A 17,207-nucleotide genomic window follows, 5' to 3' on the forward strand; every position below is an offset into this window, starting at 1 on the left:
ATCTAAATTATCCTAAGGACAAACACACACACCCATGCCCGAGGGAGGACTCGAACCTCCGCCGGGACCAGCCGCACAGTCCATCACTGCAACGCCTCAGACCGCCCGGCTAATCCCGCGCGGCCCATTAGATTAGGGAAGGATGGGAAAGGAAGTCGGCCGTACCCTTTCAAAGGAACCATCCCATTATTTGCCTGAAGCGATTTAGGGAGATCACGGAAACCCCAAGTCAGGGTGGCCGGACGCGTATTTGAACGGTCGTCCTCCAGAGGTCAGGGTGACCCTTGATACTGTTAAAACAGTGAAGCAGGTACTTAATATCTAATTTACACATAATAAGCCTCCTGTTTGTGTGACACCAGTAGGGAATATCTGAAGTGCTCTGGAAAGGGGGTCGTCCGAACAAGTGGGATTCACCACAGACGGGGCCGCGTGTAGAGACGGATGAGCTGGACGTGGCGCCGCGTATTGGCCGCACGGCGCTCGCTCCGGCCCTCAGAACGAGAGCCATGATTTATAGGCCAGTGGAATTGCCCACGTCGTGTATTGCCCGCCAATCGCTCCGCCAATAGCGGGCGCGACTGGAAATTTAGTTCCCCCGGGACGGCAGGACAGCGGCAATATCGCTCCAAATGACGTTCTGCTCTACACCATCCCGCTTCATTGCTGATCCATAGCACTCTGTCGGCATCCGGTATTCTCTTTCCGTCTATAGCAGCGACTCCAGTTCTCACTAAGCGGTTATTTCTTTCAGCGAGATCGGGGAATGTACACCACATGCTGAAGTGGGGATATAACTTGATGATACGTCACTCATGCGTATTGTCACATATTAGAGACAACTTATTATGGGTCTGACGTTAGTCGATCTGAGCTGATCGACAAGACAACGTTGGCTGCAGTCTGCATCATCACAATACGCAATGCAAATATACGCAAGATGACGCATGGATATCAATGAATGAGACACCCAGAGAGATGAGTTCTTAAACAGGTGGAAAATACGAGGAAACCTAGGGGATATATCATCTGTCTATTCTGTTTAGATAATTTTCAGTTCAACACTAACTTCATGTCAACACCAGACAACATATATTATCAAACGACAACATACACTAAAGTGCCAAAGGAACTGGTACACCTGCCTAATATCGTGTAGGGTCCCCGCGAGCACGAAGAACTGCAGCAACACGACGTGCCGTGGACTCGACTAATGTCTGAAGTAGTGCTGGAGTGAATTGACACCGTGAATCCTGCACTACTGTTCATAAATGCGTAAGAGTATGAGGGGGGTAGAGATCTATTCTGAACACATGTTCCAAGACAGCACAGATATGCTCAATAAGTTCATGTCTGAGTACTTTGATGGCCAGCGGAAGTGATTAAATTCAGAAGGATGTTCCTGGGGCCACTTTGTAGCGATTCTGGACGTGTGAGATGTCGCATTGTCCTGCTGGAATTGCACAAGTCCGTCGGAATTTACAATGCACATGAATGGATCCGGGTAATCAGGAAAGATGCTTATGTACGTGTCTCCTGTCAGAGTTGCGTCTAGACGTCCCGTATGACTCCAACTGCACACGCCCCACACCCTTACCGAACCTCCAGCTGCTTCAACAGTCCCTGTCGCCATGCAGGGTGCATGGTGCCATGAGGTTGCCTCCATACTCGTAATGGCCATCAGCTCGATACAATTTGAAACGAGACTTGCTCGACCGGGCGACACGTTTCCAGTCATCAACAGACCAATGTCGATGTTGACAGGCTCCGGTGAAGCATAAAGTTTTGTGTCGTCATCAAGGGGACACGAGTGGGGCTTCGGCTCCGAAAGCCCATATCGATGATGTTTCATTGAATGATTCGCACGCTGACACTTGAAGGCGCAGCACTGAAATCTGCAGCAATTTGCGAAAGGGCTGCACTTCTGTCACGTTAAACGTAACTGTTCAGTCGTCATTGGCCCCTATTCTTGCACGATCTTTTTTCTGCCGCAGCGATGTAGGAGATCTGATGTTTTACCGGATTTCTGATATTCACGGTACACTCGTGAAATGGTCGTACGGGAAAATCCCCACTTCATCGCTGCCTCAGAGGTGCTGTGCCCCATCGTTCGCGCGCCGACTATAACACCAAGTTCGGACTCATTTACATCTTGATAACCTGCCATTGTAGCAGTAGCAAGCGATCTAACAAATGTGCCAAACACTTCTACATCTACATCTACATCCATACTCCGCAAGCCACCTGACGGTGTGTGGCGGAGGGTACCCTAAGTACCTCTATCGGTTCTCCCTTCTATTCCAGTCTCGTATCGTTAGTGGAAAGAAGGATTGTCGGTATGCTTCTGTGTGGGCTCTAATCTCTCTGATTTTATCTTCATGGTCTCTTCGCGAGATATACGTAGGGGGGAGCAATATACTGCTTGACTCTTCGGTGAAGGTATGTTCTCGAAACTTTAACAAAAGCCCGTACCGAGCTACTGAGCGTCTCTCCCGCAGAGTCTTCCACTGGAGTTTACCTATCATCTCCGTAACGCTTTCGCGATTGCTAAATGATCCTGTAACGAAGCGCGCTGCTCTCCGTTGGATCTTCTCTATCTCTTCTATCAACCCTACCTGGTACGGATCCCACACTGCTGAGTAGTATTCAAGCACTGAGCGAACAAGCGTACTGTAACCTACTTCCTTTGTTTTCGGATTGCATTTCCTTAGGATTCTTCCAATGAATCTCAGTCTGGCATCTGCTTTACCGACGATCGACTTTATATAATCATTCCATTTTAAATCACTCCTAATGCGTACTCCCAGATAATTTATGGAATTAACTGCTTCCAGTTGCTGACCTGCTATTTTGTAGCTAAATGATAAGGGATCTATCTTTCTATGTATTCGCAGCACGTTACACTTGTCTACATTGAGATTCAATTGCCATTCCCTGCACCATGCGTCAATTCGCTGCAGATCCTCCTGCATTTCAGTACAATTTTCCAATGTTATATAGTCGTTGCCGACCGCAGCGCCGTATTCTGCCTGTTTACATATCTCTGTTCAAAATGGTTCAAATGGCTCTGAGCACTATGGGACTTAATATCTGTGGTCATCAGTCCCCTAGAACTTAGAACTACTTAAACCTAACTAACCTAAGGACATCACACACATCCATGCCCGAGGCAGGATTCGAACCTGCGACCGTAGCAGTCGCGCGGTTCCGGACTGAGCGCGTAGAACCGCTCGCCCACCGCGGCCGGCACATATCTCTGTATTTGGATTCGCATACCCATACCAGCTTCTTTGGCGCTTCAGTGTATGATTAATAACGAAATTCAACTAAATACCTAGGCTTTGGAAATACCGACAACTTAGATCGGAACGATCTCATGGATAATGTTGTGGGGAAGGCAAACCGAAGACTACCTTTTATGAACAGAACACTTTGCAGAGGCTACAGGTCTGCTAAAAAGACTGCCTAAACTACGCTTGTCCGTCCTCTGATAGAGCAGTATTGTGCTCTATGGGATCTTCACCAGATATGATTGACGGAGATCACCGACAAAGCGCAAAGAAGTGTAGCTTATTTTCTGTTACCGCGAAGTAAGGGAAAGAATGTCACGGATATGGTGTGACAATCACACAAAAAAGAGGCGTGTTTCATCTCGGCGAGATCTTTCCCCGAAATTTCGATCGGTAACGTTCTCCTCCGGATGCGAACATATTTTGTTGACACCCACCTATGTATGAAAAAATGATCATCATAACAAAATATGAGAAATTAGAGCTCACACGGAAAGATTCAAGAGTTCGCTTATACCGCGCGTTGGTCGAGAGTCGAACGGTAGAAAAGCAGGCACTTAACTGTTCATTGCAGGGTAGTTACGCAGATACTGACGTAGGAATAGTAATGAACCACGCTAACGACATACAAATACGATGCGCCACGCGTTGTAGCCGCGGGATCTGAGACGCCTTGCCACGTTTTGCGCGGCTCCCGCTGTCTGAGGTTCGAGTCCTCCCTCGGCCATGAGTGTGTGTGTTGTCCTTAACGTAGGTTAGTTTAAGTTAGCTTAAGTAGTGTGTCAGCCTAGGGACCGATGACCTCAGCAGTTTGGTCCCATAGGAACTTACCACAAATTTCCAAAGAAAGCGATGCCCCTTACTCGTTGTAAAGAATATTCCGCGGAGGAATATTCCTATAACAACTCTAACATTTCAGTCAGTACAGTTCCAGTCACCAAATATTCCAGAAAATGCTGAGAACCACTATCTCTGGAATGTCGTGACGCTCATTATATTCCGTCGAGATCCGCACTTTATTACGCGGTATGACATGGACATTGTGACACTGATTCTGGTATACGGAAAGTTCAATACTGTCCACACTGCGGTACTCAAAGAGTCGTTTACGTATTATGAATACTGTGAAGAACATTCACCAAATGGGATAATGGAGATGTGTCTTGAAAATTAAATACTGCAGGGAAGTAGCTGATCATAGTGACAGATAAATTACAATAGATGGGGAAGGTCATAGTATATCGCTGAAGCAGCTGAAACATCAAGAGCAGGCAATTGCAAGTGGAGAAAAGTTTCTATGATGGAACTGTTGTAGTGTCAGCGTTTTTTGACCAACGGGTATGTGTTTGAAACGGCATATCTGTAGATAATTCTCGTGTGTAACTGAAATGTAGACTATGTATAAAACCAGAGAGGGACGAATAGGAATCATTTTGAAGATGATACAAGTGATATACGTCGAACAGGAATGGATGGAGTGGAAGAAAGGATTTTGTGGAAAAATATTACCAAACGAAACAGAACACATGTCAGAGAGATACAGATCAGGGCATTGTGGAATCATGGTCTTGAGATAGGAAAGAGTAGTAAAGGGGAAAAAATTGAGTGAGAGAGTGTCTGATAGAGATTACCGGGATAGTTAAATGTCGTGGATAAGCGGAGATGGAAAAACAAGCCCGATATGACAAACAGGATAGCATCTTAACATTTTAAAGACAAGTGACTGAAAACCACTTCTTTTCATGAAGTGACAAAGACAGGCTGCCTGTTGTTCAGTACATATTTATTCAGTGACTGTGGCAGGAGAGCAGAGGTACCCAGTCTGGCCAACTCACAGGTTTGAAATTACCGCGGCGATGGGAAGCTGAGCGTTTTACGGCGCAGTTAACGTAATTAAGTCTGTGCCGCACGGCCATTACTCCTAACTCTCCCTCCCTTAACGAGCTATTAATGCAAAGAGGCCTTAAATTTTCCTGGGTCAGCAAGATAAAAACCGAAACAAGCACTGTCTATATCACCTCGGTGAAGAAATTATCGCATCATCAAATTTTTCTGCACCTTTGTCGAAGGTACCAACACGTGACATTAAAGTTACAAGAATGGTCTAGTAACAATTTTGAGCAGACTACTCGAGGAAACAAAACATTACATTTCAGCGAAATCGTAAGAGTGTACGTTATTGTGTCGTAGTTCATCGAAGGACAGTACAGTTTCCTAGTTTTATACGGGGTGTTCAAAAACTCTCTCCACAGTGCCGTATGACTGTTAGCCGCGCGTGCCGTATGCCGTAGTGAATATACCGAAATGAAACTCAGTAAAATACAAGTTATTGATTTATTGAATAATCATTTTTACCTACAAATTTTCACATTAAATGTTGAAAGTATCCCCTCTGTTGTTGAATACACACTTAAATTCGTCTAATCATGTTCCCAAGCAGGCCGAAGTGGCCGAGCGGTTCTAGGCGCTGCAGTGTGGAATCGCGCTACCGCTATGGTCGCAGGTTCGAATCCTGCCTCGGGCATGGATGTGTGTGATGTCCTCAGGTTAGTTAGGTTTAAGTAGTTCCAAGTTCTAGGGAACTGATGACCTCCGCAGTTAAGTCCCATAGTGCTCAGAGCCATTTGAACCACGTTTCCAAACACAAGCTGTGACATTTCTTCTGTAACAGAAGCCGTGAAAGTGGATATTGCCGTTTTCAGTTCATCGAGGGATTTTGGACAGTTTTTATAGACAGTTGCTTTCACTGCACCCCAGAAGAAAAAGTGACGTGGTGTTACGTCAGGTGGTCGTAGAGCCCAAAGTCCCTGTGAAATTATGCGATCACCAAAAACATCAGCAAGCAGTGACATTGAAACGCGAGCTGTGTGCGTGGTTGCACCATCTTGTTGAAAATAACTGTTCAGTGTTTCACTTAAGACAAGTCCTCGTTGAATGCGTACGGGATATCACCGCAGTATCGTTTTGCGTTTATTGTTTCGTTGAAAAATATGGGACCCACAATCCGACGTCTAGAAGTTGCAATACAAATTCCTATTTTCACAGAATGAAGTGGTTCCTCATGAATACACAAAGGATTTGCAGTACGAGAATTTTGCAAGTTCATGTACCCGGGTAAATGAAACCACGAGTCATCAATGAAAAACTTTCATTAAGAATATCCCTTCCATTGTGTTGAACGAAATTTTTGAATCATTGACAATAATGCAGTCTCTTGCCATGATCAGTATTTTTCAGTTCTCGCACCACTGTCACTTTGGGAAAAGTCCTAATTTTTGCCTTACTGCTGTGTGGGCCGTTCTGACACTAACATCGATTTCCTGGGCGAGTTTTCTTAGGACCCACGGACGTTTTAACCGAAATATCTGGTAGTTTATTCTCAGGAAAACTCTAGGACTCCCACTTCTCGGTGCCTCTGTCATTGAACACGTACTTCGAAATTTGTTAATCAAATCTCGCACAGTATCGCGATGTGGGAATGTTGTCTCCGGGAATACTGAATTAAATGTTTGATGAACTGAAACTGTGTATTTACCGCCAGCTTTGAACACTTGTTCGAGTAACAAAACACAGGTTCTTCAATGGTTAGCATTTTAACAGTGACAAATGGTTCAAATGGCTCTGAGCACTATGGGACTTAACATCTTAGGTCATCAGTCCCATAGAACATAGAACTACTTAAACCTAACTAACCTAAGTACATCACACACATCCATGCCCGAGGCAGGATTCGAACTTGCGACCGTAGCGGTCGCGCGGTTCCAGACTGTAGCGCCTAGAACCGCTCGGCCACCCCGGCCGGCATGCGTATTCAAGTACAGAGATATGTAAGCAGGCACAATACGGCGGCAACGGTCGGCAACACCTATACAAGACAATAAGTGTCTAGCACAGTTATTAGATCGGTTACTGCTGCTACAATGGCAGATGATCAAGATTTACGTAAGTTTGAACGTGGTGTTATAGTCGGCGCACGAGCAGTGGGACAGAACATCCCCAACGTAGCAGTGGAGTGGGAACTTTCTCGTACGACCATTTCACGAGTGGACCGTGAATATCAGGAATCCGGTTAAACATTAAATCTCCGGCATCGCTGCGACCTGAAAACGACCCTGCAAGAACGGGAACAACGATGACTGCAGAGAATCGTTCAACATGAGAGAAGTGCAGCCCTTCCGCAAAATGCTCCTGATTTCAATGCTGTGAGATCTACAAGTGTGTCTGCAAACCATTAAACGAAACATCATCGATATGGGCTTTCGGAGCCGAACGCTCACTCGTGTACTCCTGGTGACTGCACGACGCAAAGCTTTACGCGTCACCTGGGCCCGTCAACACCAGTATTGAACTGTTGATGACTGGAAACATGTTGCCTGGTCGGATGAGTCTCGTTTCAAATTGTGCCCAGCGGATGGACGTGAGCGTATATGAAGACAACCTCATGAATCCATTCGCCCTGCATGTGAGCAGGGCACTGTTCAAGCAAGTGGAGCCTCTGTAATGCTGTGGAGCGTGTGCAGTTGGGACCCCTCATACGTCTAGATACGACTCTGACAGATGACACGTACATAAGCATCTTGCCTGATCATCTGTATCCATTCATGTCGACTGTGCATTCCGACGGACTAGGGCAATTCCAGCAGGACAATGCGACACCCTACATGTCAAGAAATGCTACAGGAACTGGCTTCAGGAACACTCTTCTGAGTAAACTTCCGCTAGCCACCAAACTCCCCAGACATGAACATTATTGAATATATCTGGGGAGCTGTGCAACGTGGTGTTCAGAAGAGAACTCCACCCCGTAGAGCTCTTACGGATTTATATACAGCCATACAGGATTCATGGTGTCAGTTCCATCCAACACTACTTCAGGCATTAGTCGAGTCTATGCCATGTCGTGTTGCGACATTTCCGCGTGCTCGCGGGGGCGCTACGCGATACTAGGCAGGTGTAACAGTTTCTTTGGCTCTTCAGTGTAGATTCTCAAATCACTTCAAGAGATTAGTACAGTTTTTTGTGATAATTTGGCAGAATGGTTTTCAAGTCGCACAAATGAGCCACAAAACATTACTTAGGAACTGTAGTCAGTGTAAGTATGAAGGAAGTAAGAACAACATTGGCTGTTAAACAAAGTTATTTTTGCAAATTTTCTATACTTGTCAAGTGATTCGTTGAAATTTTTATGGCGATTTTGGCGCAATGGCGTTTTCGTTTGTAAAGCATTATCGCTTGTCACACTACCAGCGCCCATAGCAACAAAGGCCTACATAAAAAATGTTATATTATGTTCCTAAAGTTTTCGTTTTCGTGGTACTCAGGATTTTTACCCTTGATCTAGAACAAGTGAAGATATATCGTTTACTACAATGTCTAGACAACTAGACGACTAGACCCGAATCGAATACTTGCGGCGGAATGACGCCTGTTCGTGTGTTACCATGACAGACCTGAGTGTGGTTCTAGGCGGTTTTCCACAATCATTCACCAAAATGTCGCGTGAGCACCACCTGCAGAAGGATGAGCGTGTAGGCAGGATGTGAAAGGACTTAACGTATTTCTAGTTTTTTCTTGGTGTCGGTACGTTGCGAAGAGGTGTGATTAACTGTCGATTAAAAATCCGATTCACGTATTACTATGCTCATACGTAATTTCAGCAAAAGCGTACGCGGTCAAAGTGTTCAAATGTGTGTGAATTCGGAAAGGACCAAACTTCTGAGGTCTTCGGTCCCTAGGCTTACACACTACTTAAACTAACTTATGCTAAGAACAACACATCCAACTACGCCCGAGGGAGGACTCGAACCCCAATACGCGTTCAAAAGGACTAACGTGAAGTAACAGGTCGCACTGTGAATGCCGACCTCATATTTGGTATGAGTTATAGTACTTTTCTGGAAACGCCATTGAAAGGTCACAGGTAGCGGCAGGATTTTCTTGCAAGAACGGTCTCATATGTGGAAGTACTGGTGACGGGAAAGTGCCAGTATGAATGTCGTCGTGTGGTACGGTAGACCGGGACGACATTCCGCGCAGTGCTCGTTTACGCAGATCACTTTTCTGAGGTACCAGTGTTTCTAGAGCGCTACCGACAATGGAGGATTAGTGCTGCCGTTACCTGAGGGTTGTCACAAACTTGACTATACCAGCTGAGTGAATACCTAAGCGCGAAGAAGATATCTAGGTGAGCAAATTTTGTTACTCAAATATGGAAGCTACTAGAGAGCATATTCCTTTTAGAATCGAGAATAGCTAAATATATCTTCGTTTACAGGAACTTTTTTGCTTTATAAGGTTCATTTGTATGATTTCAAAATTTGAAAATTTCTATTGTAGTTTCGAAAACTAGTTCAAACATAGCGATACGGCACGTTGACTAAGGGCTGGTGGTGCAACCCAATTGATATCACTGTCAAGGAAAATTCAAGGCAACAGCAGGTGGAAACAAGAATGAAGGTCCATCTCAAGAAATGTTCCATCCAGTTTTTCTTTTTTTCTATTATAACCTGCAACATTCTGATGATGAGGGTAAAAATTGCCTTTGTACTTACTGCTTGAAACGATACAACCAACAATGGGTCCAGTGTCTTTGTTGTAAGAGGTGGGCTCACGACAATTCTGCCACAGGAAACGCACTATTTTATGCGTTCATGAGTCGCTAATTCTGCCATTATGATGATTAGGCCTTCAATTGCCATTCAGACTTTATACTGGCCAATTAAGGCTAACAGGAGGAAGTTCACCAAAAATGTTTTTATTGCAAGTAAAGCTGTTGTGTTTCATCATGGTAACTGGTGTAAGTAAGACTGTAATTTTATTTACCGCCAAATAAAATATATTTTAAAAGATTCTTAGTGTATTTTGTTTACTCATTATTGTGTTATATGACACTGCACATTTGGCCGTGTTTCGTTTCTTCTTTACTGCTTGGGTACGAACGAAATATATGGTTCTCGCCTCTAGTTTCCTGAAAATATATTTACAGACTTAGCTTGATACAACGAATTTATTTGAATTAATGTATTTTCCCTTTCGCCACCATTCCACTCTTTGAAAAGCCCCACCATTTCTGAAGAATGAAATCTGTTTTGCAGTCTACATCCGAAGACACGAAGGCGCCAGGTGCCTTTCCTTTGAATATTTTCCCTAAGGTACGTCAAGTTAACAACGTAAGTTGGGATTCCGCTATTTCCCACATTTAACCCTTCCTCACTAGTCACAGCTGTGTGCCTTCTGGGGCCTCACACCTGATTCGTTACATTACTAGGTTGAAATACGATCAGGTCGTCATGGGCCGTCTCAGAGTACGTATGCTTTTTTCTTTTGACTGGTCAGTGAAGAGTGCTTTGTAGGAAAGCCAGTCAATCTACTGGATCTGGAAGACGTTTCTGCATTTTGCGCTCTCCATGGCATAATGAATAATGTTTCCAATTTCGAGCAGACAACTGTGCAATCACCAGCTACGATATTTTAGTCTTTGAATAAAATTTTTAAAGTTGCGTATGTGGTGGGTAGAGATTTCTACAAGCCGTTATAATAGTGAATCTAGTTACTCCTAAAGTTCATAATATGGACAAGGATGTGCATCTTGAAGTCTTGTCGACGCATACAGTAACGCTCACCATCGTTTTTCAAAAGCAACTTTTATGCTAAATAATTAACATCGTTATTAAAAGCACAAGTAACTAAGGGTACCTTCCAAATACCTAACAAGACGGATTGTTATTCAGATACTTAGTATCATCAGTCTTAGTATAAATTAAAGATATATTGACTGTTAATCAACTGTGACTGTTTCATAAGCATTAAAAGGTTTTAGAAACATCGTTACCAGTCAAAAAAATTTGGCGATTACTTAAATTACTTAATTAGCAACATGTTTCGAGGTTAGACCACGCCATAAGACTACAGTGGCAGTTAAAGACATTTAACCCAAGTGAACATAGATAATAAAGTTTTTGGTCTAGTCTTGGCAAGTGTTTTGACGTGCTTTGGAGAAAAAGAAGAGCAAATAAGAGCTGAGGTATCTTTGTGTATTGGTCTACTGTTGACAAGGAAAATTTTTGAAATTATCATGTAGTATCTTCTTGTGATGTTGCTATCTTCCCGCTACATTTCAGGTATCCCCATTTCTATACCTCTTTCGATATTGTTACAGATTGCTCGCAAACTTCTAAACTCGAAACATATTGTGACAAAAATGAATCAACAGTGTATAAAAACAAGATGGCTGTCAAAGCAAAGTGTGTTTAGATTTGAGTATGAATATATCAAGCCTGGTCTGTTTGGACCTGATAATCACAAACACAGACGCTGTCAATGATACATCCTCCACACACCCCAACTTACATAAACAAGTTGCTTTCATATCTGTCTTAAACAGAGTGCAGGAATTTGCACTTAATGCTGATGACTATGAGACAAAAATGAACACGATCAAATACTAGCACATTGCACATAACAATGGTTATCACAAACATGAAAACGATACACTTTTACAACACATATCAAAAAAGAATAGGAAATACATCGACACAGCCATCACCCAAAAACACGCAATAAGCGAAGTACAGTAGAGCGTCGATTATCCGAAGTAATTGGGGGACGTGGGTGTTCGGAAAACTGGTTTGTTCGGATAATCGAACTGTACATGTTTATTTGCCAAAAAGAAGTTCAAATGGTTCAAATGGCTCTGAGCACTATGGGACTCAACATCTTAGGTCATAAGTCCCCTAGAACTTAGAACTACTTAAAGCTAACTAACCTAAGGACATCACACACACCCATGCCCGAGGCAGGATTCGAACCTGCGACCGTAGCAGTCCCGCGGTTCCGGACTGCAGCGCCAGAACCGCACGGCCACTGCGGCCGGCCAAAAAGAAGTACTGTACAGTAAATTTATTCATAGTTTTACGGGTTGTTGATCCATCAGTAGAATCAAGCATAGCTATAAAATTTGCTATGCTCGTCTTTTGTTTTTTTATATCCGTAATTGTCGACTTCCCCCCCTTGTACTCATTGGATAATGTGGTTTCAGATTCACCTTCTAAACTTTTAATATCTCGTACTTGTCCCTCATAGAAACGACAACACGTTTACGTTTAAGCATTTTGTATCGTCAAGTTCACTTCTTCACGCAGCAGCACACAAGTGGTCGTAACAGAGAGCAGAAGGTGACTGTTTGCACCGTGAGAAGCTCTTCTTGGGGGCGCGCAATCCTTCAAACTGCGCAGAGCGGCACGCCTCAACTCTAAGCAGGCGCAGCTGTTGCTGTGAACAGCCTTGATACTGCCGCTACTTCTACTGCCAGTGCCGAGCCGACAGAAGTGTGCTCATTGTTGAAACACAGCGACTGGCGGCTTGGCCGTTCAGCAGCGCCTTGTGAAGGCCCCATTAGAACAATGTTCCGCCAGCGGTGGCCCAGTGCTGCGGCTACTGTGGGAAACTTGGTTTGGGCGTGAGGGGGATGATGGACGGTAGGGTGGGAGAGTGACAGGTGCTAGCGAGTACACAGTTCGGTTAAGCGGTCGTTCGGTTGACCGACGTTCCGATAATCGACGCTCTACTGTATTTAAGTATACCATATATTGGAGTCATTTCAGTCAAAATAGCTATTCTGTTTTAAAACACTGAAGTCAGTATCAGAACAACAACTAGAATACTCCCTGTCCTCGACTGACACTTGGAACATCGTGAAAAAACTGGACAGTTGTCGTTAGTTTTTAAATACAAGAGCGCAAGCTGCATTCTTGTCTAGCATTTTCATTTGTGTTCAGTCGTACATTTTTCATGGTGTTTCCATATTTTAACGTTACGACTGAAGAAAGAAGACAGCTGGCACGCGTATGGACCCAGAACAAACGGAAAGTCCTGGAGGACTATAACTCCAGCCACCAGCTAGTAGATACGGCACGCAAGACTTGGTATGGATTCTTATGTCTGAGGGGAATGTGAGATTGTCGGAGACGTTACTACACCGCTACTCTTAGCCAAATAGTATCCAACGTTGATAGTCGGAACGAAGTCGAACATTATGACCCTTCATGAAGAAGACATAAGCGGAAACACGTCTTCTGCGTCATCCGAATTACGCCCTGCTACATTCTACGAGGGGGTTTACGTCCAATGGTCGTCAGGATGAAGAGGATGTGACAACACAATGAAAGCGTGAGGATCCGCCAGCGCTGCGACACAGAAGACCACTGACAAGATTTACGTCCAGGGTGCTGTAGTCGACTTCAACGCGATTTTCTAAGATAGCGAGTCGTTTTTTCTCTTGCAGACTTTGCGAGGTCGCTACTGTGCTGCATGAACGTTGCGTATATGATAGCAAGCGGATTTCAGCTTGAGTGTGGTTATGACCTGACAATTATTCTCTGTAGCAAGGAATAAAAGATTTTCATGGGTGTAGTTTAACTAAATGGTAACAGTAAGAAGCACGAAGAAGGTGAAGGTGAGTAGAAGATTTGTTGACGGATCTCTGACTTACTTGGGCAGCAGCTGGTACAGCAGTTCCTCGCACTTCCGCTTCTCCTCCAAGTAGTCGGACGTCCGCTCCTCCACCAATGCCTCCAGGTTGTTGGCGTACTGCTCCATGCGCGACAGCAGGTTGTCCAGGATGTTGCCGCTCTCGTTCTCCCTGTAACACAGCCGCAGACGTATGTTAAACGTCACGACTGAAGATTTCCTTCCAGCAATACCTCAGCTCGGCTCCAGGTCTGCACATGGGCTGACCGTCCATATGATTAAAGAGACAGAAGGGTCGGTGGTGGTGGTGGCGAGGGAGCATTGGATCTAATGAGATTACTTCACTTTGCATTTCCAAGCATATTTTCTGTGGGCTTGACCCAAATGTAGCCTGTCACTGAAATAGGCAAGTCAGTACCGAAAGCGACGTAGCGTGTAGAAGTCAAGATCTCCCCTAGTGCGATAAGACTACACGAATACAAGACTGATAATTACGATCACAAGTAAACCCGTACCTATACCAATGAACAAAAGTCGAAATCCTTTTACACTCACACAACAGACTTCCAAAGTCAAATTTCAGTGCAAGTATGCTATGTAATAGCTCTATGCGGGAAAAGCGTAACCATTGCTTCAGCGACGGGGTGTGAGCCGCAGGATCTGATTTTTCCCTTTATTTTTAAGTTCCATGTCCACAAAACCAAGGAGAGCTGTCAAAAGTAGATTTCCGTTCTTCATCCGAGAGACTTAATCTGACAGATGCTCTAAAAAATTAAAAATTTAGTAATATTAAGGTTAGCCCACCCGAATAGCTGCGCAGTCTAACGCATTGCTTCTGGAACGGGAAGGCGTGCCGGTCGCTGGCACAAATCCGCCCAGCGGATTAGTGTCGAGGTCTGGTGAGCCGGCCAGCCTGTGGATGGATTTTCGGTTGTTTTCCATTTGGTTCAGCGAATGCGGGCTGGTTCCCTTTACTCCGCCTCAGTTGCACTATGTCAGCGATTGCTGCGTAAACAGTGTCTCCAGGTACGTGTACACCAGGGCTTAATTTCGGAGCAGAACGAGCCGGAACGCGTACCGACACCTCCCAGAGACCAATTTCTTCTTTTTTTAAAATTTTTTTTAACAGTTCATCACAGGAGATTTGAAATACTACAAGTGTGTTAAATCACAACGTAATTATAATTTGCCGCTGCGCCAGCGGGACAATGGGTCGCCAACGTGATGTGACGGGCACATGTGTCTGTGTGTGTGTGTGTGTGTGTGTGTGTGTGTGTGTGTGTACACACGTGAAGTATACCCAAGAATACTGAACACACGTTCATAGAGCAGCTACGAAGCTACTGTTCGAACGTTGCGGCTGGGAGCATTGAAAACATGATGTCATAGCCACGAAGACTACCGACTTGTGTCAATGCGTATGAAGCAGAACTATGGAGCAAAGTGACACTGGTAAGGCGGCAGGTGGTGGCAGCTGTTGTTTATATTGAAACCTTGTGCTGCTATGTTAAAAAATGATTCAAATTGCTCTGAGCAGTATGGGACTTAACATCTCAGGTCATCAGTCCCCTAGAACTTAGAACTACTTAAACGTAACTAACCTAAGGACATCACACACATCCATGCCCGAGGCAGGATTCGAACCTGCGACCGTAGCAGTCGCGCGGTTCCAGTCTGATGCGCCTAGAACCGCTCCGCCATATCGGCCGGCTTGTTGTTATGTTTTTGATTATAAGATATCATGGTTTAAAAACCTGAATTTCAGAACAGTTTCTAAAAAATCATTTCTCATTGTAAGTCTTATCACACGTCTCTCTCTGTGGCCGTGACGGGGGGGGGGGGGAGGTGTAGAAGGGGGAGAAGGGGGAGCGTTCCGGCACCTAGAAGTTTAGAAATTAAGCACTGGTGTACACCATAATTACTCTACCACGCAAACATTGGAGGTACACTCGTCTGGTATGAGACGTTCCCGGGGGAAGGTGGGGGGGGGGGGGGGGGCTGTCCACTGGGGGGCCGAACCGCTCAGTAATCGTGGGTTCTGTGTGGGGCGGCGTGGTAGTGGGGTGGGTGGACTGCTGTGGCCTGTTGTGGGGTTGTGTACCACTGAGGGCTACGACAGGACGAACCCTCTCCGTCGTTTCTAGGTCACCGGTTCAGTACACAATACACAATATAAAGATTAATCTGCGTTAGTTCTCACGCAGTTTGGTACACCTTTATCGGTTTCGTGCCTCAGGCGTGTGTGTCATAGGAGATAGGTGCTGTGATGGGAACACGCTGGTCGTTTAAGCGTCGCTCGGTGCCTCAGCCAAGCGTGTTGATGTGTCCGCGATCATCCAGCTACATCTTTACTCCGCAAGCTACCTTATGGTGTGTGGTGGAGGATACTTTGTAGATTATTGGCGTTTTCCTATAGCCGTCGCGAATTATCAGAAGAAACAACGATTTTGGAAAACCTACAAGCTCTTTTCACTTGAAATACGTAGAAAGAAGCAACATATTATTTGACACTTGTGCGAACGTACACTCGCGTGGTTTCTACAGTAGACCATACGATGCCGCTGAACGCCTCTCTTTTAGCGTTTGCCACTCTGGCTGGCTGAGAATCTCCGTGACGATTTCCTACTTATTAAATGAAACTGTGAAGAAACGTGCTGCTCTCCTTCAGATCTTCCGCTTTTTGGGGTCATTAATTCTGCTTCGTAAGGATCCCAAACTGAGGAGCAGTTGGAACGACCGCTTTAAGGGCTTTCTCCTTGGTGTGGACTACACTTCCTGAAGGTTCTTCGAATGAACCTCAGTCTGGCTCCTGAATTACCTGCGATTATTTTTGTGTGGTTGTTCTATGTTAAATCGCTTCTTACGCATATATGGATATAATTTATGTGTATGGTTGTTTCCAGTAGTTGTCCTGCAATCGTGTGATCATGCCTCCTGTTGCGTAGAATGTTGCATTTGTCAACTGCCAATCCCTGTACCAAGGACTCTCCGTAAAACTTCTTGCATATCCGTCGCCCTTTCAAGCGTAAAGACTTCTCTTTATAGAACAGAATCACCCACGAGAAGCCTGACAGAACTTTCTACGTGCCGTATAACACTAGCAAAGTTACTTTTACGTCTGTTTGCTGGAAACCCCATTCCAGCTATACATCTAGTTTTGTATTCCGTACGCTCTAAGTTCTACGAGCGGGTGGCAGCACATAACTTTATCTAACGTCTTCCGGAAGTTAAGAAACACGCCATCAGGCTGGGCGCCGGTGTCGACTGCCTTCTGGGGCTGGTGGACGGACAGAGAAAACTTGGTTTGATACGATCGTCGCTTCCGGAAGCCATGTTTCCTACAGAGGAGATTTTCGGTCTCCCGCAATGTAACAATAAACGAGCATAAAAGATATTTCATAATTATACCACAGACCGACGTCAGAATATAGGCCTATAGCTTCATGCGTC

At 44.9% G+C, this 17,207-nt stretch overlaps 1 protein-coding gene across 2 annotated transcripts in view; it reads right to left on the bottom strand.

Annotated features, from left to right (window-relative positions):
• LOC126259294 (atrial natriuretic peptide receptor 1-like) overlaps window positions 1-17,207 on the bottom strand; it is a 1,315,450-nt gene that overhangs the window by 42,993 nt on the left and 1,255,250 nt on the right. For both annotated transcript variants that reach the window (XM_049955955.1, XM_049955954.1), the window contains exon 15: window positions 13,780-13,929. In XM_049955955.1, the coding sequence (XP_049811912.1) occupies window positions 13,780-13,929 (150 nt within the window). The remainder of the gene's footprint in view (window positions 1-13,779; window positions 13,930-17,207) is intronic.

Source organism: Schistocerca nitens, chromosome 5 (assembly GCF_023898315.1).
Source record: "Schistocerca nitens isolate TAMUIC-IGC-003100 chromosome 5, iqSchNite1.1, whole genome shotgun sequence".
Classification (NCBI taxonomy): Eukaryota; Metazoa; Arthropoda; class Insecta; order Orthoptera; family Acrididae; genus Schistocerca; species Schistocerca nitens.